The sequence below is a fragment of the Chlorocebus sabaeus genome, chromosome 5 (genome assembly GCF_047675955.1).
Source record: "Chlorocebus sabaeus isolate Y175 chromosome 5, mChlSab1.0.hap1, whole genome shotgun sequence".
In the NCBI taxonomy this organism is placed as follows: domain Eukaryota; kingdom Metazoa; phylum Chordata; class Mammalia; order Primates; family Cercopithecidae; genus Chlorocebus; species Chlorocebus sabaeus.
The window spans coordinates 66226726-66254183 of NC_132908.1; the positions used below are offsets into that span (position 1 = coordinate 66226726).

At 41.4% G+C, this 27458-nt stretch overlaps 1 protein-coding gene and 1 pseudogene across 1 annotated transcript in view; one reads left to right on the forward strand and one right to left on the reverse strand.

Moving 5' to 3' along the window:
- The window catches only part of SNTB2 (syntrophin beta 2), a 121409-nt gene that overhangs the window by 72803 nt on the left and 21148 nt on the right, over positions 1-27458 (forward strand). The window contains exons 4-5 of the mRNA XM_007993819.3: positions 10077-10219; positions 23345-23541. Coding sequence (XP_007992010.1) covers positions 10077-10219; positions 23345-23541 — 340 coding nt within the window. The remainder of the gene's footprint in view (positions 1-10076; positions 10220-23344; positions 23542-27458) is intronic.
- LOC103233219 (zinc finger CCHC-type and RNA-binding motif-containing protein 1 pseudogene) lies at positions 3663-4343 on the reverse strand (annotated as a pseudogene).

The window sequence follows — 27458 nt, forward strand, 5'->3', positions numbered from 1 at the left end:
CACTATCATACTGTTACTAAAAAGAAGTTCTTATTACCATCTCTATCCTTAATGACAGAGGATAATTTTCATGATTTTAGATCAGGTTCAGCTAACTTTTTCTGTAAAGGGCAAGATAGCATCACAACTACTTGATTCTTCTGTTGTAGCAAGACAACTGTAATAGGCAATAGGAAAATGAATGGATGTGACTGCGTTTCAGTAAAACTTTATTTACAAAAACAAGTAAACTGGTAGTTGGCTGCATCTGTCCCAGGGGTCATAGTTTCCCAACCCTTGTTCCCGACTAGAAGAGCTTCTAGGGGCAGCAGGCTGTAGTTGATTCCCCTGCTCTGGAAAAAGTATAAAATATACAAACGATTTTACAATTAGACAGAGGTACAATTGTCTTCCATAACTGAAAAGTGAAAAAAAAAGAAACAAGAAAGCCTGAGTAGATGTTGAGTGAAAGGAAAAGAAGAACTTGAAAGCCCAAGTTATTTTAGATCCCAGGTTTGACAAAAGGAGAGTAAAAGTTCTATGTAACATTATGTTACATCTTTTTTCTTCACCATCAGCTAGGCTAGAGGGGCTTGAAAAAAAAGGACTGGACTAGGGGGTTCAGAGATGAGTGTTTAAGTGCTAGCTCTGTTTTTCACTGCTTTTGAGTCTTTTTGAAACTTAGGTTTTGAATCCTAGTTGTGTGTGCAAAGGGCCAGGGAGTGGACTAAATAACTGGTTCCCAAATACAGCAGAATCAGCACAGGAAGGATTTCGTTCTTTCAGTTTTGATTTTTTTTTTTTTTTTTAAGTACAGTTTCCCACTGGTTCCCACCTTCCACCCCAACATAGTTCTAACTTTTTTTTTTTAAGTCGAGGTTGATTTTATTTATTTGAGGAGGATATTGTCCTCAAAGCAGTTCTGATGTGGTAGATCTGTGGTGGTGCCTGGTGATCTTGGTGGTACCAAGTAATTGTGGTAATTCAGGGGCCAATTTTGGTCACCAGCAAGAGTAATTTTTTTTATTTTATTTTTTGCCACTTCTCAACTTTTTATGAACATTTCAAATAAAATTATAATAAATGAGAATGTAATATTAGTACAGTGATCATTTCTATAAAGCATAATTAGAATAATAAATGAGTGAAAGTCATGGTATAAGTACTTATGACTTTGAAAATTTTAACATTTTAGTTGTGTTTATCATTGTTTCTATATTTTATATGCTAGTTAAAAACTTGAATTGAATGGTAATTCTTCTGTGCTTCTGGCATTGTTCAAAATCCTCATGATTTTAAAAAGGTAACACATTCACATGGTTGAAAAATCAAACAAAAAATTAATAGGTCAAAAGTCTTGCCCTCATTCCTGTTACCTATCCACCTGTTATGCCCTTTGCCCTGGAAAGGTAACAACTCTTATTCCTTTCTATTGAATCTTTTGAGAGTTTCTTTATGCAAATAAAAAGAAAATATGAGGCAGGATGTGGTAGCTCATACCTGTAAAACCAACACTTTGGGAGGCTGAGGTGGGAGGATCGCTTAAGACCAGGAGTTTGAGACCAACCAGGGCAATATGGGAAATACCCATCTCTACAAAAAATTGACAACTAAAAAAAAATTAGCTGGGTCCTTTCACACATGCACTGTCCAGATCCTTTGGCTCCTATGTCCAGGTGGATCAGATAAGGATATCAACATTATCTGCATATATTCAGTTCTTAAGTTTCTGACAGTAAATAGTAAAACTTTGGTTAGTAAGGGGTTTATCCAAAGGTTCACATCAGTTCCTAAGTTTAGATAGTGAGAGTTCAGAGGGTAGGGGATATTTCTCTCTTTTTTTTTTTTTGGAGATGGAGTCTTGCTCTGTCGCCCAGGCTGAAGTGCGGTGGTGCGATCTCGGCTCACTGTAAGCTCCGCCTCCTAGGTTATTGATACTAATTTTTATGTGACTGATTTTACCCTTTAACTGGTTATATTGGTTTTTGTTTTGTTTGTTTGTTTGTTTTGTTTAATTTCCATGTTCACAGTGGTTTTTTTAAATTGGCAAATAATTATGTATATTTATGGGATACAATATAATGTTTTGATACATGTATACATTGTGGAATGCTCAAATCAGGCTAATCAACATATCCATCACCTCAAATATTTATCATTTCTTTGTGGTAAAAACATTAAAAATTTTTTCTTTTAATGTATTTTGAAATATGCAATTTATTTTTTTGAAATGAGGTCTTACTCTGTCGCCCAGGCTGGAGTGCAGTGGTGCGATCTTGTCTCACTGCAACCTCTGCCTCCCGAGTTCAAGCTATTCTCCTGCATCAGCCTCCTGAGTAACTGGCATTACAGGCACATGCCACCACACCCAGCTAATTTTTGTATTTTTAGTAGAGATGGGATTTCACCATGATGGCCAGACTGGTGTCAAACTCCTGACCTCAGGTCATCCACCCGCCTCACCCTCCCAAAGTTCTGGGATTACAGGTGTGAGCTACTATGCCCGGCCAATATATTATTATTAACTATAGTCACCATACTATGCAAAAGATTACCAGAATTTATTCATCCTGTTTAATTGAAACTCTGTACCATTTGACCAACATCTTCACTTTCCCCATTTACGCCTCACCCCAGCCACTGGGAACCACCATTCCACTCTACTTTTTTTTTTTGAGGCAGGGTCTCATTCTTTCACCCAGGCTGAAGTGCAGTGGTGTAATCATGGCTCACTGCAGCCTCAACCTCCTAGGCCCAAGCAATCCTCCCACTTCAGTCTTCTGAGTAGCTAGGACTACAAGCACGTACCACCACACCAGGCTAATTTTAAAATTATTTTTTGTAGAGATAGGATCTCACTGTGTTGCCCAGGCTGGTCTCAAACTCCTGGGCCCAGGTCATCTTCCCAACTTAGCCTCCCAAAGTGCTAGGATTATAGGCATGAGCCACTGTCCCCGGCCTGGGTATGTTCTTTTTTTTTTTTTTTTTGAGACGGAGTTTAGCTCTTGTTGCCCAGGCTGGAGTGCAATGGTGCAATCTTGGCTCACTGCTACCTCTGCCTCCTGGATTCAAGCGGTTCTTGTGCCTCAGCCTCTTAAGTAGCTGGGATTACAGGCGTGCACCACCATGCTCAGCTAATTTTGTATTTTTAGTAGAGACGGGGTTTCACCATGTTGGTCAGGCTGGTCTCAAACTCCTGACCTCAAGTGATCACCTGCCTTAGCCTCCCACAGTGCTGGGATTACAGGCGTGAGCCACTGCGCCCTGCCAGTTATATTCTTAAAGGGAGATTTTTTTGAGTCCACCAAATGGAGGACATGTATTATCTATTAAATGAGTTTTTTAAAGCATTTGAGTATTTTTTTTAACTTTGTATGCCAAGACTTTTTTATTTTAGTGATATATACAAAATAAATGTAATTTTTTTTTTTTCGAGACAGAGTCTCACTCTGTCTGGAGTGCAGTGGTGCTATCCTGGCTCACTGCAAGCTCCTCCTCCCAGGTTCACGCCATTCTTCTGCCTCAGCCTCCTGAGTAGCTGGGACTACAGGTACCTGCCACCAAGCCCGGCTAATGTTTTGTATTTTTAGTAGAGACAGGGTTTCACCTTGTTACCCAGGATGGTCTCGATCTCCCGACCTGGTGATCTGCCCGCCTAGGCCTCCCAAAGTGCTGGGATTACAGGTGTGAGTCACTGCGCCTGGCCAATAAATGCAATTTTAATCACTTGAGTTCTTCCTTATCACTGAAATATGTGCTTTTCTTTATTCTTGAGCGTCTTGAATCATCTGATGTTGAGGGACCTCCTGAACTGGATTTTCTTTTTTCTTCTTTTCTTTCTCCTCAGTTTTGGCTTTTTGGAATGCTGTGGCATAAGGCTGTCAAGACTAGGATTCTCCCCTTAATCTTCACTGTCTTCTACTTCTGCAGTTTCTTCTACTGGTTCAGGAACTTTCTTTTTTTTTCTTTCTTCTTTGGAGGTTCACGTTCTTCAAGCATATTTTTCAGACAGGCGTAACTTAGGTGTCCACTTTTCCCACAAACATAACACTTAGATTCATCAAAGTAGTTCTGCCTTTGGGTGAACTCGGCTGCTCTTCTGTTGTCAATAGTGATGCTTGCTTTTATCACTCTACCAAATAACTGTTGTTTATTGCCCTAGTACTGTTTTGTGCAGATTATTTTATCCAAAAATAAAATAAATGCAACCTCTTTACTCTTCCTGGTATCTTTATATTTCATTATAGTAACCTTTACAACTTTGCCATGCTTGGAAAATACGCAGTATAAGTCATTATTTGTCAGGAAACAGGTGAGGTGGATATATGCTCTGTGCTTTTACTTGGAGCCAACTCACCACTCATGTCTTCAGGTGGGGCAGACCCAGGAGACCAGAAGAGCGAGAGCCCTCGGTTTAGCTGGGGCTAAACCCTGACTTTTTTGCCCCTCACAATGGCCTTGGCATCACAGGTCCTAGGAAGGGTCAGGTGCAGAGACAAGAAAGTAGCAGCAGCAGTGCCTCTTTGCGACTGTGGGAGACCCAGGCCTGGGCATTAATGAGAAAAGCCAAAGGCCAGGTACCGTGGCTTGTGCCTGTAATCCCAGCTTTTGGGAGGTGGGTGAGAGGAACGCTTGAGCCCAGGAATTCAAGACCAGCTTAGGTAACAAAGTGAGACCCCATATTTACACAAAAATTTTTTTAAAATTAGCTAGGAGAGATGGTGGGCACCTGTGGTCCCAGCTTTTCAAGATTCTGAGGTGGGAGAATCACTTGATCCCAGGAGGTCGAGGCTGCAGTGAGTCTCGTGAGCCTACAGTGAGTGTTTGTGCTCCTGCTCCCTAGCCTAGGGAACAGAGTAAGACCCTGTCTCAAAAAAAAAAAAAAAAAAAAAAAAAAAATGAAGCCAGGCGTGTTGGCTTACGCCTGTAATCCCAGCACTTTGGGAAGCTGAGGCGGGCAGATCACGAGGTCAGGAGATCGAGACCATTCTGAGTAACACAGTGAAACTCCATCTCTACTAAAATATAAAAAAGTAGCCAGGCATGGTGGCGGGTGCCTGTAATCCCAGCTACTCGGGAGACTGAGGCAGGAGAATGCCATGAACCTGGGAGGCGGAGCTTGCAGTGAGCCGAGATCGCACCACTGCACTCCAGCCTGAGCGACAGAGCAAGACTCCATCAAAAAAAAAAAAAAGAAAAGAAAAGGCAAGACAACCAAGGAAGGTTTAACAGTTACTACTGATGCCTTTTAATTCTCAAAGTGCATAAAGACTCAAGTTAGGATCATATACCTTCAGTTGGTATTAGTGTAATTAGTTATTTACTTTTTGCTGTCCATTTTTTATTGTAATAATAAAATAAAGAACCAGAAGTACATTGCCTGTCAAAAAGGGATTAAGGGATTTGGGAAATGAATAATAACTATTAGTATTTTTTCATCTTTAGTGCTGTCCACCTCTGTTTATTAGAAATAAAATTTGGAGGCCCGAAACGGTGGCTCACGCCTGTAATCCCAGCACTTTGGGAGGCTGAGGCAGGCAGATCATGAGGTCAGGAGGTTGAGACAAGCCTGGCCAACATGGTGAAACCCCGTCTCTACTAAAAATACAAAAATTAGCTGAGCATGGTGGTGGGCACCTGTAATCCCAGCTACTCAGGAGGCTGAGGCAGGAGAATTTTTTGAATCCGGGAGGGAGAGGTTGCAGTGAGGCGAGATTGTACCATTGCACTCTAGCCTGGGCAACAAGGTGAGTCTCCATGAGGGGAAAAAAAAAAAAAGAAAATTTGGAGAAAGCTGTAGTTTGGCCAGGTTTGTGTATGTGTGGGTATTCAAACACAAGCAAACCAAAGCCCTAACATTTGTATTCCTTTTGTCTCTGGCCAGAAACTCAATGGTGGGATCCCCAAGGCTGCTTGTGCTACCATAATCGGAAAACACATACTATATATAGCAGACAGCGTTTGATTTCACTGAAAGCAAACAGTATCCTTAAAAGTTAAGGCAAGGCCAGGTGTGGTGACTCACGCCTGGAATCCCAGCACTTTGGGAGGCTGAAGTGGGTGGATCACCCACCTCAGGAGGTCAGGAGTTCGAGACCAGCCTGGCCAACATGGCAAAACCTCCATCTCTACTAAAAATACAAAATTAGCTGGGCATGGTGGCAGACACCTGTAATCCTAGCTACTCAGGAGGCTGAGGTAGGAGAATCGCTTGAACCCAGGAGGTAGAGTTTGCAGTGAGCTGAGATGGTGCCATTGCACTCTAGCTTGGGCAACAGAGCAAAATTCCATCACCAAAAAACAAACAAACAAACAAAAAAAACAAAACAAAACTTAAGGCAAATAGGCAATCAGAATGATTGAATTTAGGTTTCATTTTTTTTTCCAATATAAGTAAAACAGGGAAAAGATATTCTCTAAAAACAAAGGACTTGAAAGAGCTAAGAGAGTAAACAGTTTGAAAAACATGTTAATTAAAGTTCTCTTTCTTGAAATTGAACATTGCTCCCATTGGCATTAGCATCTTTCCTTTAGGGCTCAAAATACCTTCTTTGGGAAGACATACATTTAATTTAGGTTTTCCAAATGCTTATACTCTTATCTAGCCTTCAAAAATCTCTCTTGTAACTTAAGGGGAAAAATTATTTATTTGTTTACTTTATTTTATTTGTGAAACAGGGTCTCACTCTGTTCCCCAGGCTGGAGTGCAGTAGTACAATCTCAGTTCACTGCAACCTCTACCTCCTGGGCTGAAGTGATCCTCCCACCTCAGTCTCTTGAGTTGCTGGGACTACAGATGCACACCATCATGCCTGGCTGATTTTTGTATTTTTTGTAGAGATGAGGTTTTTACCAAGTTGCCCAGGCTCAAGTGATCTGCCCACTTGGGGCTCCCAAAGTGTCAAGATTACAGGTGTGAGCCAGCACACCCAGCCAGTAAAACATTTATTTTCAAAAATCAGTTTATGGTTTTTTTTGTTTGTTTTTTTTTTTAAGACAGTCTCGCTCTGTTTCCAGGCTGGAGTGCAGTGGCGCGATCTCAGCTCACTGCAACCTCCGCCTCCCCGGTTCAAGCGATTCTCCTGCCTCAGCCTTCTGAGTAGCTGGGACTACAGGCGCGCGCCACCACGCCCAGCTAATTTTTGTAGAGATGGGGTTTCACCATGTTGGCCAGATGGTCTTGATCTCCTGATCTCGTGATCTGCCTGACTTGGCCTCCCCAAGTGTTGGGATTACAGGCATGAGCCACCGCACCTGGATTAAAATCAGTTTATCATTTTAACCCTTTGGGAAGACAGTTCTATCTGATGTAACCTATTGAAATATTGTCTGTAATAGTCTTGGGAACAAATACCTAGTAGTGAACATAAACTAGAATTTTTTTGGGGATATCTGTGATCCAAAAATGTATGATTCTAAGAGAACCTCTTTAGAGCTGATACTCTCCTTCTAGACATTGGAGAGTTAACCATAGACTAATATAGAGTCTTGGAAAACTAAGGTTCACTGATAAGAAATGCATAATTATTTCTACAATATTTTGCTTGAATTCTCAGTGTTAGGTTTTGTCTTTTGTTGCTTTCAGCACATGGTAGAACACTAGTCCCTTCACTGGCTAGAATTAATTTCCCACTTTTGGGATCTAGCTCGTGGCCTTGGCTAGGAGAAGAGCGTCCCAGTGACAGATATTATAGCACAGAACCAAACCTTACTCAGGCCGCTTTCAGATTATAGATGTAAGGTTCTCATGTCCAGATTACCTTCAGAAGTCCTTAAGGAAAGCACATGAAAAGGGCTCTGAAGGCAACACTTTCAGAGATAAGTCATTCGTCAATTTGAATTCTCCTTGAAGCTGTCAGTGGTGCTGAGCTGAAGGATCAGTGTTAAAATACAGTGTTGTTAAACAGTCCTTGCTCAGAGGTCTCCTGAGGAGGGAAAAGTTTTGATCATGACAGGGCTTTTGTTGAATATAGTCTGGCTTTTTGGCCTTGGATCCTTGACAGTATGGATAAATAGTAGTTGTTTTCCTGAAGTTTAAAACATTTTTAGAGATAACTGAGCATATACAAGTAAATTCAATGCAACCTTCTAAGCTGAAACATAAATTTCTAAAATACAATGGGCCAGGCACGGTGGCTTATGCTTGTAATCCCAGCATTTTGGGAGGCTGAGGTAGGTGGATCACCTGAGGTCAGGAGTTCGAGACTAGTATGGCCAACATGGTGAAACCCTGGCTGTACTAAAAATACAAAAAATTAGCTGGGCGTGGTGGCGGGTGCCTGTAATCTCAGGTAGTCAGGAGGCTGAGGCAGGAGAATTGCTTGAACCCGGGAGGTGGAGGTTGCAGTGAACCAAGATCTTGCCATTGCACTCCAGCCTGGGTGACAGAACAAGACTCTGTCTAAAAACAATAATAATAATAATAATAATAATAATAAATAAAATACAATGGAGAACTCTTGGAACATAGTTTAAGTGTTTTCTTAAGCTGTTAAGTTCTGGGTTAATAATAATTTTTTAAAAATACAACACAGTGAGGCTGGGCACATTGGCTCATGCCTGTAATCCTAGCACTCTGGGAGGCCGAGGCAGGCAGATTGCCTGGGCCCAGGAGTTCGAGGCCAGCCTGGGCAATACAGTGAAACCCCATCTCTTCTAAAATACAAAAAAATTAGCTGGGCGTGGCAGCATGCACCTGTAGTCCCAGCTACTCGGGAGGCTGAGGCAGGAGAATTGCTTGAATCCAGGAGGGAGAGGTTGCAGTAAGCCAAGATCGCACCACTGCACTCCAACCTGGGCAACAGAGTGATACTGCGTCTCAAAAAGCAAAACAAAACAAAACAAAACAAACATACAGTGGGTCTGGCGCTATGGCTCACTCCAGTAATCCCAGCACTTCGGGAGGCTGAGGCCGGCAGATCACCTGAAATCAGGAGTTCGAGACCAGCCTGACCAACATGGAAAAACCTTGTTTCTACTAAAAATACAAAATTAGCTGGGTGTGGTGGCATATGCCTATAATCCCAGCTACTCAGTAGGCTAAAGCAGGAGAATCACTTGAACCCAGGAGGCTGAGACTGCAGTAAGCTGAGATTGCACCATTGCACTCCGGCCTGGGCAACAAGAGCGAAACTCCGTCTCAAAAAGAAAAAAAAAAATACGACATAGTGAATCATGATCTGCGTTTTAAAAAAATACGATAGACGGGCCAGGCAAGGTGTCCCATACCTGTAATCCCAGCACTTTGGGAGGCCAAGGTGGGTGGATCATGAGATCAGGAGATCAAGACCACCCTGGCCAACATGGTGAAACCCGTCTCTACTAAAAATACAAAAATTAGCTGGGTGTGGTGGCGCGCACCTGTAATCCTAACTACTCAGGAGGCTGAGGCAGGAGGTAAAGGTTGCAGTGAGCTGCGATTGTGCCACTGCACTCCAGCCTGGCGACAGACCGAGACTGTCTAAAAAAAAAAAAAAAGATAGACATTAACAGATTACATTGCACAAAATAAGAGAGTTATGTTATTTGGAAAATATTTTATTCAACTATCTATGTATGCGTATATTGGCTTGCAATGTAAACTATATTTCTTATTGTAAGTCTTGATCAAAAACTTTGATGTTTACATTATACAGACTTACTTGGTAGTAGGAGTTTCTATCCTATGTTTAGAAGATATTACACATCAGACATTCTGAAACTTATAATTTTGAACATATTACTATATATTTAATTAGAATTGACAATATTGGCCAGATGTGTGGCTCATGCCTGTAATCCCAGCTCTTTGGGAAGCTGAGTGAGACCCTATCTCAATAAAAGAAAAAACAATTGGCAATGTTTAGTTATTATGGAATGGGGAAAAACTGTGTTGTATCACTAGATAATGTTTATAGCTCTAATACACACACCACTTCACACCTCCCAGTGGAGAGTCCCTACCAGTGTAAACTTGGTGAGATGTTTCCTGTATGTCAAGTCCATCAGGTTGGGAAAACAACATGGAGACCCATTGTGTTAGGCCATCACTGAAGGAACTTTTACAAAGACAAATCATTATAGTTAGCCCTGATTTCTGAATTTTTCCATTGTAACAGGCAAAACTAGATGGTGGAAGACAGCAATGGAGACCTGTCCTCATGGCTGTGACTGAGAAGGATTTACTGCTCTATGACTGTATGCCATGGACAAGAGATGCCTGGGCATCACCATGCCACAGCTACCCACTTGTTGCCACAAGGTAAGTAAGACTAAAGATAAGGAAGTAAAATATTTATCCTACTCTAAATCTACAAAGGAATTTTAAAGTGAATTCTGTTATCTTAGGTGCCTAAAAGAGCATTTAAGTAGCGGATGCAGACAAAAATTTTTTCTTTTACAACCTTATTGATCATTTTGCAGCTGCTAGCTCAGAATAAATTGTTTTTTTCATGAGCATTTTTGTGTGTACCTTTTAAGTTGTCAAAGAAACTTCCTAACTGTTCCCTTTCAAGACTTGCTTGGTCATGAAGATTATAGGGGTTTTTTTTTTTCTTTATTTTATTGACTGTGACTAGAAAACCACTGAAAATTATGGCAGCCTTTTGACTGAGTGATGAAATCATTTAAAACAGAATGTGGTACTGTGGATAAACCACACAACTCAGCCAAAATATTGTTCAACTTCTCTCTCTTTTTTTTTTTTTTTTTTTTTTTTTTTGAGACGGAGTCTCGCTGTGTCTCCCAGGCTGGAGTGCAGTGGCGTGATCTTGGCTCACTGCAAGCTCCACCTCCCGGGTTCACGCCATTCTCCCGCCTCAGCCTCCCAAGTAGCTGGGACTACAGGCGCCTGCCACCACGCCCGGCTAGTTTTTTGTATTTTTAGTAGAGACGGGGTTTCACCATGTTAGCCAGGATAGTCTCGATCTCCTCAACTTCTCTTTCTAATGTAAGAACACATCATTTTGATTCTATGAAATAACCATTCATTTGATGTGAAGCCGCAGGGTGTTTCTAGCATTCCAGATATGGAGGGCTGAAAGGGAAAAGAATAGAGAAATTTAGACTTGGGAGCCAAGATGTCTTAAGGGATCATAACTGTGAAACTAGATGACATACCCAAATTCAAATTTTTTTGGACTTATAAAAGAATCAGGTGTTGATATAACTCAAAAACTACACATTAAAGAAGAGTGTCATGGGAAAGTATTTGGTAGTCAAAAGAGCTAAATGATGAAACTATCTGGAATATCCTAGTGGGAATAGTGGGCTTTTCCTGCTTTGAGGAGACAAAGATTCATGTGATTCATGTAAGGCAGAGTATTCTTTGCATTACAGGAAAAGTTTCACTTTAAAAGATTTCCTTAACTTACCACATATATTATTCTTCCCTTACATATATTATTCTTTTTATAAAAAAATACCGTTTTCACATAGGCTTCCAGTAGTATCTCCATAATTTCGAGCTGGAGCTCCTAGATCACAGAATGAAATAAAGGATTTGCTGAGCCTCAGTATTAGGGAGGTATGCCCTCATTAATTCCTTCAGGACAGAATAGTCCTGCAGAAAGACTGAATTTAATTATCAGTTTCTCTTTTAAAAAAATAAAATAAAATATACAGTATTGTTTATTGTAAATTTCTTAATATTTGGTTTTTTTAATCCCCACTAAATTATAACCTCCTTGAAGTCAAGAACTCTGATTTAGTCATCTCAGCACTTCCCACAATGCTTGGCATGTAGGAGGCTATCAATAAATCTTAGTTGAATTAAATTCTTTACTTAAGTTATAGTTTCTCTGTCATGATTACATTAGGAACTTGATGGTAATCCTATAAAAATATGTGACTGTGTCTTAGTAATTATAATTAGAGCAAATAAATTTATATTTTCCAAAGATTTAGAGTTTAGGAATATGGCTCTGGAGATCTCTTAAGTTTAAATTTTGTAGAATCAGCTTACACTTTGGTTCTGATCATAGAATGCAAGGAAGGTAGCTTTATTCTTTTTTAAAATGTGTGCACCTGGAAGCATGAAGCAGAAATTTATCACATTCCATAGATGAGCTTTTGTTTAATACTGGAAATTATAATGCCATAAGCAAATAATTTCTTGGCTATCAAGTAGATTAGGCGTGGACCACCAAAGCACTTTGGTAGTAAAGAATGAGATGGGGTGGTGTGTGTACTATCAATGGTATTAATTTGCAAGTCGGGAAAAGATATAGAGAAGATTTAAGAGCTAAAATTATAAAACTCATAGAATAAAATATAGTAAATCTTCATGACTTTGGGTTAGGCAGAGTTTTCTCAGATATGATACCAAAAGCACAGTTAACAAGAGAAAAAATAGATAAATTTGACTTTAAGAAACTTAAAAGCTCTTGTGCTTCAAATGTCACCATCAAGAAAGTGAAAAAATAACTCACAGAATGGGAGAAAATATTTCAAAATCATATATCTGATGAGACTTGTGTCTAGAATATATAAAGAATTCTTGTCCGGGCATGGTGGCTCACATCTGTAATCCTAGCACTTTGGGAGACTGAGGCAGGCCTATCACCTGAGGTCAGGAGTTCAAGACCAGCCTGACCAACATGGTGAAACCCCATCTCTACTAAAAATATAAAAATTAGCCAGTGTGGTGTTGCATACCTGTAATCCCAGCTACTCAGGAGGCTGAGGCAGGAGGATCGCCTGGATATGGGAGGCAGAGGTTGCTGTGAGCTGAGATTGTACCACTGCACTCCAGCTTAGGTGACAGAGTGAGACTCTTGTCTCAAGAAAAAAAAAAAAGAATTATTCCAAGTCAGTAATGAAAAGATAAATTACACAATTAAGAAACAGGGCTGGGCGCAGTGTCTTATGCCTGTAATCTCAGCACTTTGGGAGGCCAAGGTGGGTGGATCACCTGAGGTCAGGAGTTAAAAGACCAGCCTGACCAACATGGTGAAACCCCGTCCCTACTAAAAATACAAAAATTAGCCAGGCATGGTGGCGTGGACTGTAATCCCAGCTACTTGGGAGGCTGAGGCAGGAGAATTGCTTGAACCCAGAGGTGGAGGTTGCAGTGAACTGAAATCTCACCACTGCACTCCAGCCTGGGTGACAGAGCGAGACTCCCTCTCAAAAAAAAAAAAAAGAAAAAAGAAATGGGAAAGTGATATGAATAGATATTTGTCCAAAGAAGATATACAAATGGCCAATAAGAACATGAAAAGATGTTCAGCATCCTTAACCATCAGGGAAATGCAAATCAAAACCACAGTGAGATATCATTTCCCACCCACTGGGATGGCTATAATTAAAAAGACAGATAAAATAAAAAGTGTGAACAACGATGTGGAGAAAATGGAATATTTATACACTGCTGGTGAGAATGTAAAATGTATACTTGCTGTGCAAGGCAGTCTGGCAGTTTCTCAAAAGCTAAACGTAGAGTTACCCTGTGACCCATAATTCCATTCCTAAGTTATGCCCAAGAGTAATGAAAACTTATGTCCACATGAAAACTTACATATGACCATTCATAACAGCATTATTCACAATAGCCTAAGAGTGGAAACAACCTAAGTGTCCCTCAACTGATGAATGGCTAAATAAAATGTGACATATCCACACAGTGGAATACTATTTTGCAGTTAAAAACAATAATGTTCTGATACACACTACAATGTAAATGAATCTTGAAAACATTATGCTAAGTGAAAGAAGCCAGACACAAACAACCACATACTGTATTGTTGCATTTATATGAAAAGTTCAGGATAGGCAAACCCAGGATAGACAGAAGGTAGATTAGCCGTTGACAGGGGGATGTAGCTAATGGGTACAGAATTTGTTTTTGAGATGATGACAATTTGCTAACATTGAATGTGGTGATGGTTCCTAAATTCTGAATATACGAAAGACCGTTGTACTTCAAGGGATAAATTGTATGGTGTGTGAATTATATTTTAATAATTCAGTTATTTCAATAAAATAATTAAACCCAACAAGATTGAAAAGAGAGACTGTTTCATAATAAACTGAATGTTATACTAAGTGGTAGCATGCTACTGAACCTTTCTGTGACATATATTTTTCATTTGTTAAGTGTACCCTAATGAGGTAGGGTGAGTGTGAGTATTAAATGAGTTAATACTAATAAACTGCCTAGAATGGTGCCTGACACATTGTAACTGCTCAATGTTAGCTGCTTTAATTATAATATTTATTATTAAATGAAAATTATGCCCAAGAAGAATTCTTTGTAAAAAGCATAATAATTAGGCCAGGTGCGGTGGCTCATGCCTATAATCCCAGCACTTTGGGAGGCTGAGGCAGGCAGATCATGAGGTCAGGAGTTCAAAACCAGTCTGACCAACCTGGAGAAACCTTGTCTCTACTAAAAATACAAAAATTAGCCTAGCGTGGTGGCACACGCCTGTAATCCCAGCTACTTGGGAAGCTAAGGCAGAAGAATCACTTGAACCCTGGAGGCAAAGGTTGCATTGAGCTGAGGTCATGCCACTGCACTCCAGCCTGGGCAACAGAGCGAGACTCTATCTCAAAAAAAAAAAAAAAAGTATAATAATTAGTTTAATTTGGTCATTGTTAAAGGAGGAGCTCTGGCCAGGCGCGGTGGCTCACGCCTGTAATCCCAACACTTTGGGAGGCTGAGGCGGGCGGATCACGAGGTCAGGAGATCGAGACCATCCTGGCTAACACAGTGAAACCCCGTCTCTACTAAAACTGCAAAAAATTAGCTGGGTGTGGTGGCGGGCGCCTGTAGTCCCAGCTACTAGGGAGGCTGAGGCAGGAGAATGGCATGAACCTGGGAGGCAGAGCTTGCAGTGAGCCGAGATCGCACCACTGCACTCCCGCCTGGGCGACAGAGTGAGACCCCGTCTCAAAAAAAAAAAAAAGGAAAAAAGAGGAGCTCTTAGCTGGGTGCCATGGCACATGCCTGTAATCCCAGCTTCTTGGGAGGCTGGAAGGGTCACTTGAGCCCAGTAGTTCAAGACCAGCCTGGGCAACATAGTGAGACCTCTCATCTCAAAAAAATTAAAAGAAAGGAAAAGGAGCAGTTTTTTGATCTGCCACCAATTTTTACAGATAGTCAAAGTTTCATATTAAAGGTGAGGAATTCAAACATGCTCATTCATGTAAATTGAACTCACCATTAATTAAATGGGTGGGTCGTATAGAGCTTCCTAGACTGCCTTCCTTTCTCTATTCCTTTCCTTATTCTTCCCCTTCCCCTTCCCTGCCTTCCCTTTCCTTTCCTTTTCCTTTCTTTTCTCCTCTCTCTTCCTCTCTCCCTCCTTCCTTCTCTTTTTTTCTTTCTGACGAACTCTCACTCTATTGTCCAGTCTAGAGTGTGCAGTGGCAGGATCATAGCTCACTGTAACCTCAAATTCCTGGGCTCAAGCCATCCTCCCACCTCAGCTTCCCGAGTAGCTAGGACTATAGGCATAAGCCACTATGCCAGGCTAATTTTTTTAGCCTATGTTGCTGTGTTGCCCATTCTGGTCTCAAACTCCTGGGCTCAAACAATTCTCATGCCTCCGCCTCCCAAAGTTCTGGGATTACAGGTGTGAGCCACCATACCAGTTCATGTTGTTTCTTAATAAGTTTAATTAATTCATGTTGTTTCTTAATAAGTTTAATTAATGTAACAACAGGGCTTCTTTACTCCTTGTTCAGGAAGTACTGGTGGATTAGAATAAACAAGACAGATGAAAGGTTTAGTTTTTCCATGTGGCCATGTTGGCAAGGTAGAATTGGTTGAAGTCACTGCACAATAGAATTAAGTGGGGCTTAATCATCCTCTACCAACCAGAGAGGGGTAAAGGGTAACCCTGAGAGAGACCAGAAGGTGAAACCAGACCAGGAGGTATCCTGCAGAGGGAGGCAAGGCCAGAAAGTGTTTTTAATGTAGGGGAAAGAGAACGTTTGAGATTTAAACGAATAATGAGAAAGGGCTGAATGTTTAATTTCCCTAATTCTATTGTTAATACTTTGGACCGTGTTCTTACACTTGTATGAGACAGAATAAAAAAGGATTACATAAACACATAGGTAAGGAAAAGAAATTAAGGATCTTTATTATGTTAAACAAAGTAGATAACCCTGAAAAATTAAGAGTTGATTGTACTTCAAAATCAAATAACATCCTTAGAGTAATGTAAATTAACCATGAGCTGCCATTTATATTGGATTGCACATTTACAGATTCTTCGAAATCAAAGCTCTGTATGTGCATGGATTTTAATAGCTGATAGTTCAGGCCAATGAGGAATAAGTAATAAGTGAAGGCATGAAAGTGATAAATGAAGAGGATTTTTATTTTACACATTTCTTGAGATTAAAACCAGATACACGACACAGGTAGAAAGACACTGGTTTTATAGGAGCTCTGGATTTTTCAGGATATGGATTTTGTTGTCTTTTCCTATAAGCTTTCTTTGGAAGAGAAAAAAGATCTCAAAAAAAAAAAGTGTGGTGACTTTAGAATGTGGAATATTGAGTAGTGCTGTGCTTATGGGACTTGTGGGGCAAAAGCTGCCAAAATGCCTTTGCATGAACTCATCTGGCCTCTCCACAAAAGGGGGGCCTTTTAGCAGTGTTCCCAACCAACCGCTGCTCAGCAAGAGTCCAGCATCTGGTTTGAATTAGATTCCCTTTGCCAAATATTTCATAATGAAATCTGTAGGAAAAAATTCTCTTAGACTTTATATTTTTTAATGTCTGTTTTGGGATTAGCATTCAAACTGAATATGATAAAGTATCTATTGCTTTCCCCAACACTTTGTCTTACTTGGATCATATGTAGAGTAATTTTGAAATTTATTTAACTCTTTCTAAGGTAGCTAATGTTTAATTGGCATGTTGGTTTTTTGGGAATCAGCTCAGTAAAGCAGTTATCAAAGTATACTTCGTGGACCTCTGCAAGATTCCCTTTACAGAGGCCTTGTGAGTTCAAAACTGTTTTCATAGTAATACTAAAATGTCATTTGCTTTTTTTTTCATGTTGTTGGCATTTGCACTGAGGGTGGGTAAAATTGCTGGCACCTTAGCATGAATCAAGGCAGTTGGCACCAAACTGTATTGGGAGTCATTGTATCTGTCCCCACGTGGACTTGCAGAGGGAAAAAAATGCCAGTTTAACTTCAAAATGTCTCTACTGAAATAGTAAAAAATATTAATTTTATTTAATCTTGACCCTTGAGTATTCATCTTTGTAACATTCTGTGTGATGAAATGGGAAGTACTCATGCAGCACTTCTGCTACATACTGAAGAATGACTGTTGTCTCAAGGAAAAGCACATGTGTGATTGAATTCTCAGCTGAACTCCATGCTTTTTCATGGAAACATCATTTTTTCTTGAAAGAATGACCGATTGACAAACACGTTTAGTCAGACTTGGGTATTTGTCAGATCACCAAAGTGAGTCTGTAACTTAAGGAAAACACTGATAGTATTAGTTACCAATGATAAAATTGTAGCTTTCAAGCAAAAATTAGAATGCTGGAAAACTCATATCTGCTACTGTGAGCTTGTAGTGGTAATATCAAATGAGATTTTTTTCATCTTTTATAATGAACCATTTTTAACATGGAAAATCTGTGTAACTCAGTGAACAAATATTTTTCCAAATGAATGATAAATGATGTTGCAAAATTATGCGCGCATAAAAAAGATCCATTGAAATTTCAAGGGAAACCAGTTGATTTTTAATGTAAACATGATACAGAAACTGTTGATAAGGTTTCAGATTCCACGTTGCAATTAATCTTTATGAAACCACTCGCTGAGTTTTGGTTCTGTGGACAGAAGGCTATCCACATCATCTGAATGGGCTATTAAAATACTCTTCCCTTTTCCAACTACATATCTAAGTGAGGCTATAACTGCATACTACAATAGAATGCTGAAGCAGATGTTAAAATTCAGCTATTTTTTTTTTTTTTTTTTGAGGCGGAGTCTCGCTCTGTCACCCAGGCTGGAGTGCAGTGGCCGGATCTCAGCTCACTGCAAGCTCCGCCTCCTGGGTTCACGCCATTCTCCTGTCTCAGCCTCCCGAGTAGCTGGGACTACAGGCGCTCGCCACCGCGCCCGGCTAGTTTTTTGTATTTTTTAGTAGAGACGGGGTTTCACCGGCTTAGCCAGGATGGTCTCGATCTCCTGACCTTGTGATCCACCCGTCTCGGCCTCCCAAAGTGCTGGGATTACAGGCTTGAGCCACCGCGCCCGGCCAAATTCAGCTATTTTTAAGCTAGATATTAAAGAGATTTTATTTATTTCTCTTTGATGTACATTCCTCACCAAATTTTAAAAAATCCTTTATAGAAAACATTGTCAGGTGAGTGAATCCTTATAAATGAGGTAGTATTTTGTTCTGTTACACAAATCTACTTAATACTTCTTTAAAATAGGCAAAATATAAAAAGTGAGGCCAGGAGTGGTGGCTTATGCCTGTAATCCCTGTACTTTGGGAGGCCGAGGCAGGTGGATCACTTGAGCCCAGGAGTTCAAGATCAGCCTAGGCTACATAATGAGACCTTGTCTCTACACAAAATACAAAAATGAGCCAGGCACGGCGGCACACGCCTATTGTCCCAACTACTTGGGAGGCTGAGGTGGGAGGATTGCTTGAGCCCAGGAATTCAAGATCAGCCAGGGCAACATAATGAGACCACATCTCTACACAGAATATAAAAATGAGCTGCGCGTGGTGGCGCATGCCTATAGTCCCAGCTACTCAGGAAGCTGAGATGGGAGGATTGTTTGAGCCGGGTAGATGGAGGTTGCAGTGAGCCAACACCGTGCCACTGTACTCCAGCCTGGGGGACAGAGTGAGACCCTGTCTCAGAATGAAAATTTAAAAAAAGAAAATATAAAAAGTGAATAGATTAAACTATGAAGCAAAATACTGAATAGTTTCATGACCTTAAGGAAAATTATTTTTCTTATGGTTTTCCTATATGTATACTTCACCATTTTTTGTAGGGTTTTTTGTTTTGTTTTGTTTTGTTTTGTTTCTTGTGTTTTTTTTTGTTTTTTTGAGACGGAGTCTTGCTCTGTTGCCCAGGCTGGAGGGCAGTGGTGCAATCTCTACTCACTGCAACCTCCGCCTCCTGGGTTCAAGTGATTCTCCTGCCTCAGCCTCCCGAGTATCTGGGATTACAGGCACACACCACCATGCCCAGCTAACTTTTGTATTTTTAGTGGAGACAGGGTTTCATCGTGTTGGCCAGGCTGGTCTTGAACTCCTGACTTTGTGATCTGCTTGCCTCGGCCTCCCAAAGTGCTGGGATTACAGGCATGAGCCACCACACCCAGCCAATATTCCAAGCTGATGTATTTCCTTCTCTAGAGTCATTTTCCAAGAAGCCTCACCATCTTTTTGAGGGAGGGGGTGATTTCAATCTGAGCACTAAGGACACTCGTTGCTGTTGGGTTGGTTATTGTTTATTGATGGACAGAGGTGGGAAATGGTGTGTGTGTGTGTGTGTGTGTGTGTGTGTGAAAAACTCAACGTGGATGACAGAGCCTTTAGCAGATAAATTTTTATTTTAAAAAACTCACAAAATTTGCCATCTAGTTACTTTTAAGTGTACAGTAGATTAGTGTTTACTATATGCACGTTGTTGTGTAGCAGATCTCTAGAACTTTATCTTGCAAAACAGAAACTTTATTGAACAACAATTCTCCATTTCCATCTCTCCCTCAACCCCTGATAACTACATCCTTCTGTTGTTATGAGTAATACCTTGGATACCTCATATAAGTAGACTTCATGTAGTATTTGTCTAAATGTTGTAGATTATGACAGTATTTCCTTTTTTAGACTGAATAATATGTTCCATTGTATATTTATAACAAATTGTCTTTATCCTTTCTTTTGTCAGTGGACATTTAAGTTGCTTCCATCTCTTGGCTATTGTGGATAATGCTGTAGTGAACATAGATGTGCAGGTATCTTCAAGATCTTGTTTTGAGATCTTTTGGATATATACCAAGAAGTGGGTCCTTTGCCTTTTTTTTTTTTGAGATAGGGTCTCGCTCTGTCGCCCAGGCTGGAGTGCAGTGGCACGATCTCGGCTCACTGCACACTCCGCTTCCTGGGTTCATGCCATTTTCCTGCCTCAGCCTCCCGAGTAGCTGGGACTACAGTCTCCTGCCACCATACCCAGCTAATTTTTTGTATTTTTTTAGTAGAGATGGGGATTCATCATGTTGGCCAGGATGGTCTCGATCTCCTGACCCGTGATCCGTCCACCTCGGCCTCCCAAAGTGCTGGGATTATAGGCCTGAGCCACCGCACCCAGCCATCCTTTGCCCATTTTTTAACTGGGTTGTTTACTTATCGTTCAGTTTCAAGAGTTCTTTATATATTTTGGATACCAGTCCTCTATCAGATATGTGTTTTGCAAAAATTTTTTTGTCTGTGGCTTGTCTTTTCGTTCTCTTAACAGTATTTTTTGCAGATCAGAAATTTTTAATTTTAATGAAGTCCAACTTACCGAATTTTTTTCTTCAGGGATTGTGCTTTTGATATTACATCCTTTTAGATCATCTAGCATTTCTCCTACGTGATAGAAATTTTTTTTTTTCTTTTTTGAGACGAAGTTTCGCTCTTGTCGCCCAGGCTGGAGTACAGTGGTGCAATCTCAGCTCGCTGCAACCTCCGCCTCCCCAGTTCAAGCGATTCTCCTGCCTCAGCCTCCTGAGTAGCTGGGATTACAGGCGCCCACCACCACACCTGGCTAATTTTTGTAGAAATTTTAGTATTGTGTTTTACACTTAGGTCAAAGATCCATTTTGAGTTAATTTTTGTGAAAAGTATGTAAGGTCCGTTTTTTTTTTTTTTTTTTGCATATGAATGTCTACTTATTTCTAGCATCATTTGTTGAAAAGACAGATCATTCTTGGCTGGGCACAGTGGCTCACGCCTCTATTCCCAGCACTTTGGGAGGCTGAGGCGGGCAGATCACCTGAGGTTGAGACCAGCCTGGCCAACATGGTAAAACACTGTCTCTACTAAAAATACAAAAATTAGCTGGGCATCGTGGCGGGAACCTGTAATTCCAGCTATTCGAGAGACTAAGGCAGGAGAATCGTTTGAACCCAGGAGGCAGAAGTTGCAGTGAGCTGAAATCACGCCGTCGCGCTCCAGCCTGGGCGACAAGAGCAAGACTCCATCTTAAGAAAAAAAAAAAAAGAAAGAAAAGACCATTCTTTCTCCATTGAATCACCTTTTTCTCTCTTTTTTTTTTTTGAGAGGGAGTCTCGCTCTGTCACCCAGGCTGGAGTGCAGTGGTGTGATCTCGGCTCACTGCAACCTCCGCCTCCCGGGTTCAAGCGATTCTCCTGCCTCAGCCTTCCGCGTAACTGAGATTACAGGTGCCCACTACCATGCCTGGCTAATTTTTGTATTTTAGTAGAGATGGGGTTTCACCATGTGGGCCAGGCTGGACTTAAACTCCTGACCTCGAGTGATCCGCTCGCCTCAGCCTCCCAAAGTGCTGGGATTGGCCAGGCACGGTGGCTCATGCCTGTAATTCCAGCACTCAGGGAGGCAAAGGGAGGCAGATCGCCTGAGGTCAGGAGGTCAAGACCAGCCTGGCTAACATGGTGAAACCTCGTCTCTACTAAAAATCCAAAAAAAAAAAAAGTGCTGGGATTACAGACATGAACCACCACGCCCGGCCTGAATCACCTTTGTTCTTTGTCAAAGATCAGTTGACTGTATTTGTGTGGGTTTATTTCTGGGCTATCTATTCTGTTCCATTGATCAATTTGTTTGTTCTTTTGCCAATTCCACACTGTTTTGATTACTGTAGTTTTATAGTAAGTCAAAGTTGAGTGGTGCCAGTATACAGATGTATTTTCAACTTTTGTTCTTCTTTAGTATTATGTTGACTATCTGAGTCTTTTGAGTTTCCATACAAACTTTGGAATCAGTTTATCAGTATCTACAAAATAACTTGCTGGGATTTTAATGGAATGGCATTGAATCTGTAGATCACCTAAAGGAAAATTGACATCTTAATATGGGGTCTTTCTACCCATGAACATAAAATATCTCTTGGTTTATTTAGATCATCTTTGCTTTCTTTCAGGAAAGTTTTGAAGTTGTTCTCGTAGAGATTCTATACATATTTTGTTGGATTTATGCTTAAGCATTTCATTTTATGGTAACTGACATAAATGGTATGTTTTTAATTTCAGATTTCAATTGTTCAAAGCAACTGACTTTTGTATATTAATCTTATATCCTGCAACATTGCTATAATTGCTTATTAGTTTTAGGAGTTGCGTACAGGGTCTCACTCTGTTACTAAAGCTGGAGTACAGTGGCATAATCATGGCTCACAGCAGCCTCAGCCTCATGGGCTCAAGCAACTTCTACCTCAGCCTCTCAAGTAGCTGGGACCACAGGTGCACACCACCATGCTGAGCTTGCTTTTTTTTTTTTTTTTTTTGTAAAGACAGGCTGTCTCTGTGTTGCCCAGGTTGTTCTCAAAATCCTGGGCTCAAGTGATCCTTCTGCCTCAGCCTCTGAAAGTGCTGGGATTACAGGTGTGAGTCACTGCATGCATCCATATGTTTTATTTCTTTTGTCTATTTTGGCGGATTTTTAAAATGTAGACAGTCATGTCATTTGCGAACAAAGACCGTTTTATTTATTTTGGAATCTTTTTTCACATAACATTGCTTCATAGGTCAAGGAATTCTAGAGTCAAATGCAAAAGCAGCATGAATTTTTAGATAAAACCCAACTTTATGTTCACTGTGCATCTTTACTAGCTGCATCTCCCCAGAAGAGGTATTCACTGCCTTCTGCCATTGGAAGTCCTTTGGTGATTGGACAAGAGATTGTTGTTAAAAAAATACATTTTTAAAGCTCTTCGGCTGAAATGTTTGAAATGCAGTTAGCTATCCATTTTTTCTTATGGAAGCATATTTTTCCTCTTAAGTTATTACTGTTAATTTACTTATTTCCTAATCAAAATCATATCTTTTTGATACACATAACCCCTTGGGAGCATAGAGGAGCTCATGGAAAATTAGGGCCACGGTTCATCCAGCCCAGTATCTTGGCCAGGCCCAGTGGCTCACACCTGTAATCCCAGCACTTTGGGAGGCCGAGGCAGGAGGATTATTTGAGCCCAGGAGTTCAAGACTGGTATCTTGTCTGACTGTGACACCAGGGGTCATTTTATGGGAAAACAGAATGGTCTGTATTTCACAGATTATAATCTTGCTTTGAAATGTCTATATCCAAAAACTGCTGATTGCTTTTATAAGTTTCTGCTTATCAATAAGCACAAATTCCTGACATTTTTATCTGATAATGTAGTTACTTTTGATTTCTGCTCTGTTTGTGGTCCTAGGTTGGTTCATTCTGGCTCTGGATGTCGATCCCCCTCCCTTGGATCTGACCTTACATTTGCTACCAGGACAGGCTCTCGACAGGGCATTGAGATGCATCTCTTCAGGGTGGAGACACATCGGGATCTGTCATCCTGGACCAGGATACTTGTTCAGGGTTGCCATGCTGCTGCTGAGCTGATCAAGGAAGTCTCTCTAGGTAGAGATGCTGACTTTTTATTTCTAGTAGTAATTAAATGGAACTGTTATACAGTCATGTGCTGCATAATGACATTTCAGTCAGTGATGGATTGCATATATGACAGCAGTTTCCTCAGATTTTAATACCATATTTTTACTATACCTTTTCTAAGTGTACATATATTAAGACACACAAATGCAGCCTGGGCAACATGGTGAAACCCTGTCTTTACTTAAAAAAAATAAAAAAAAAAAAAATTGGCCAGGCGCAGTGGCTCATGCCTATAATCCCAGCACTTTGGGAGGCTGAGGGGGATGGACTGCCTGAGCTCAGGAGTTTGTGACCAGCCTGGGCAACATAGTGAAACCCCATCTCTACTAAAACACAAAAAATTAGCTGGGCATGGCAGCATGCGCCTGTAGTCCCAGCTGTTCAGGAGGCTGAGGCAGGAGAATTGCTTGAACTCGGGAGGTGGAGGTTGCAGTGAGCCGAGATCACGCCACTGTACTCCAGCCTGGGCGGCAGAGTAAGACTCCGTCTCAAGAACGAACAAACAAACAAACAAACAGAAACAAACCTGAGGGTGGTGGTGTGCACCTGTAGTTCCAGCTACTTGGGAGACTGAGTGAGTTGAGATCATACCACTGCACTCCAGCCTGGGCAACCAGAGTGAGACTCTGTCTCAAAAAAAAAAAAAAAAAAAAAGATACACAAATGCTTACCATTGTGTTACAGTTGCCTACAGTATTCAGTACAGTAATATACTATATAAGTGTGTAGCCTAAGAGCAATAGGCAATACCATAGAGCCTAGGTGTATAGTGGGGTGTGCCATCTAGGCTTATGTAAGTACACTCTGTGATGTTCATACAATCATGAAATCATCTTATGATGCATTACGCATTTCTCAGAACATATTCTTGTCATTAGGTGATGCATGACTGTACCATAATTTGTTTTAAAGTAAAACTATTATCATTTGTGCCAGACTTAAAAATATGCTAAAATATGGCAGCTAAAAGTGATAATGATGGAAAGAAACCTGGTTTCTCTATTTTACTAGCAAAGTTTTTTTAAGCCTGGTATATGACTCAAAGCACATTTATAATACCGTATGTACACCATGGCGTTTTTATAGTTCATCTCTCTTTTTTTTTTTTTTTTTTAGAATGGAGATCTCTATCACCCAGGCTGGAATCCAGTGGCATGATCCATCATAGCTCACTGCAGCAGCTTTGAGCTTCTGGGGATCAAGGGATCCTCCAGTTCCAGCCTCTGGAGTAGCTGCCCAGCATTTATTTATTTATTTATAGAGACAGGGTCTAGCTCTGTCACCCGAGCTGGAGTACAGTGACATGATCGGAGTTCACTGCAGCCTTGAACTTTCCTGTGTTTAAGCGATCCTCCCTCAAGCCTCCCAAGTAGCTGGGACTACAGGTGCCCACCACAGGACTCAGCTAATTAAAAAAAAAAAAAAAATTTTGCTCTGTTGCCCAGGCTGGTCTCAAACTCTCTTGGCCTCAAGAGGGCCTTCTGCCTCAGTTTCCCAAAGTGCTGGGATTCCAGGCGGTGGCACCCGGCCTTTTCAGTTTATTTATTTTTTTGAGATGCAGTCTCGCTCTGTCGCCCAGGCTGGAGTGCAGTGGCATGATCTCGGCCTACTGCAACTTCCGCCTCCCAGGTACAAGCTATTCTCAGGCCTCAGCCTTCCGAGTAGCTGGGATTACAGGCACCTGCCATCATGCCCAGCTAAGTTTTATATTTTTAGTAGAGACAGGGTTTCAGCATATTAGCCAGGCTGGTCTTGAACTTCTGACCTCAGGTAATCTGCCCACCTTGGCCTCCAAAAGTGCTGGGATTACAGGCGTGAGCCACCATGCCCAGCCTTCAGTTTATTTATTTTTTTTAGAGATGAGGTCTTACTCTATTGTCCTGGCTGGTCTCAACTCCTGGCCTCAAGCTATTCTCTGGTCTTAGCCTCCTGAGTAACTGGGATTATAGGCACAAGCCACTGTGCCAGGCCAGTTCTCATTTAATCTGCATTTAATAGTGTAAGGACTAGCCAGGCAAGGTGGCTCACAGCTGTAATCCCAGCTACTTGGGAGGCTGAGGCAGGAGGATTGCTTGAGGCCAGGAGTTTTAAGACCAGCCTGAGCAATATATTGAAGACCCCATCTCTATAATGAAAAATGAAACTGGGTACAGTGGCTCACGCCTGTAATCCCAGCACTTTGGAAGGCTGAGGCTGGCGCATTGTTTGAGCCCAGGAGTTTGAGACCAGCCTGGTTAACATGGTGAAACCTCATACCTACTGAAAATACAAAAATTTAGCCAGGAGTGGTGACACACATCTGTAGTCCCAGCTACTCAGGAGGCTGAGGTAGGAGGATCACCTGAGCCCAAGAAGTCAAGGGAGCAGTGAGCTGTGATAGCACCATGGCACTCCAGCCTGGGTGATGGGAGCCAGAACCTGTCTGAAAATAAATTAATGAATTTAATTATATGAAAAAAAAAAGACAGTGACACACACTGTAGTCTCAGCTGCTCGGGTGGCTAAGGTGGGAAGATTGCTTGAGCCCATTTCAGGGCTGTATTGCACAGTGATCAAGCCTGTGAATAGCCACTGTACTCCAGTTGGGCAGCATAGTGAGACCTTGTCTCTTAAAAGGAAAAATAACGTAAGGACTCATTTACCAAGTACTAGATACATGGACTCTCGAGTTAAGAAGATTGAAATCTAAGTTGTGGATGGGCGCCCTTAAAATATCTAGCAAGCTTATGGCTGTGGAAAAATAAAGGATTTGAAATAGGAGTTCCTCTACAAAAGTTTGAAAATGTGTGCCCAACACTTACTCAAATAAGTATCTAAAGGAAATAAGGTTGGTGGTTTCTTTCCATTGTGGAAGCGCCCTCTTGTGGTTAGTTGTGATGAATTTGGAATATTGTTTTATATATATTTTTATATATGTATACATACAGATATTTGCAAATGTTTTTCTTTTCTTTTTTTTTTTTTTTTTTTTTTTTTTTTTTGAGACGGAGTCTTGCTCTGTAGCCTGGACTGGAGTGCAGTGACCGGATCTCGGCTCACTGCAAGCTCCGCCTCCCGGGTTTACGCCATTCTCCTGCCTCAGCCTCCGGAGTAGCTGGGACTACAGGCGCCCGCCACCTCGCCCGGCTAGTTTTTTGTATTTTTAGTAGAGACGGGGTTTCACCGTGTTAGCCAGGATGGTCTCGATCTCCTGACCTCGTGATCCGCCCGTCTCGGCCTCCCAAAGTGCTGGGATTACAGGCTTGAGCCGCCGCGCCCAGCTCTTTTCTTTTTTTTTAATTGTTTTTGGCTTTGGACAAAATAAGAACCTTTAAAAATACAGGCTAGGGCCGGATGCAGTGGCTCACGCCTGTAATCCCAGCACTTTGGGAGGCCAAGGTGGGCAGATCACTTGAGGTCAGGAGTTCCAAACCAGCCTGTCTAACATCGTGAACCCCATATCTACTAAAAATACAAAAGTTAGCCAGAAGTGGTGGCAGGCACCTATAATCCTAGCTACTCGGGAGGCTGAGGCATGAGAGTTGCTTGAACCCAGGAGGTGGAAGTTGCAACAAGCCAAGATCGCGCCACTGCACTCCAAGCTGGGAGACAGAGCGAGACTGTTTCCAAAAGTAGAAACGCTGGAAATGGTGGCTTATGCCTATAGGCCCAGCACTTTGGGAGACCGAAGCAGGCAGATCACTTGAGGCCAGGAGATCGAGACCAGCCTGGCCATCATAGTGAAACCCCATCTCTACTAAAAATACAAAAATTAGCTGGGCATAGTGGCACGTGCCTGCAGTCCCAGCTACTTGGGAGGCTGAGGCACGAGAATTGCTTGAACCTGGGAGGTGGAGTCTGCAGTGCGCTATGATCACACCACTGCATTCCAGCCTGGGCAACAG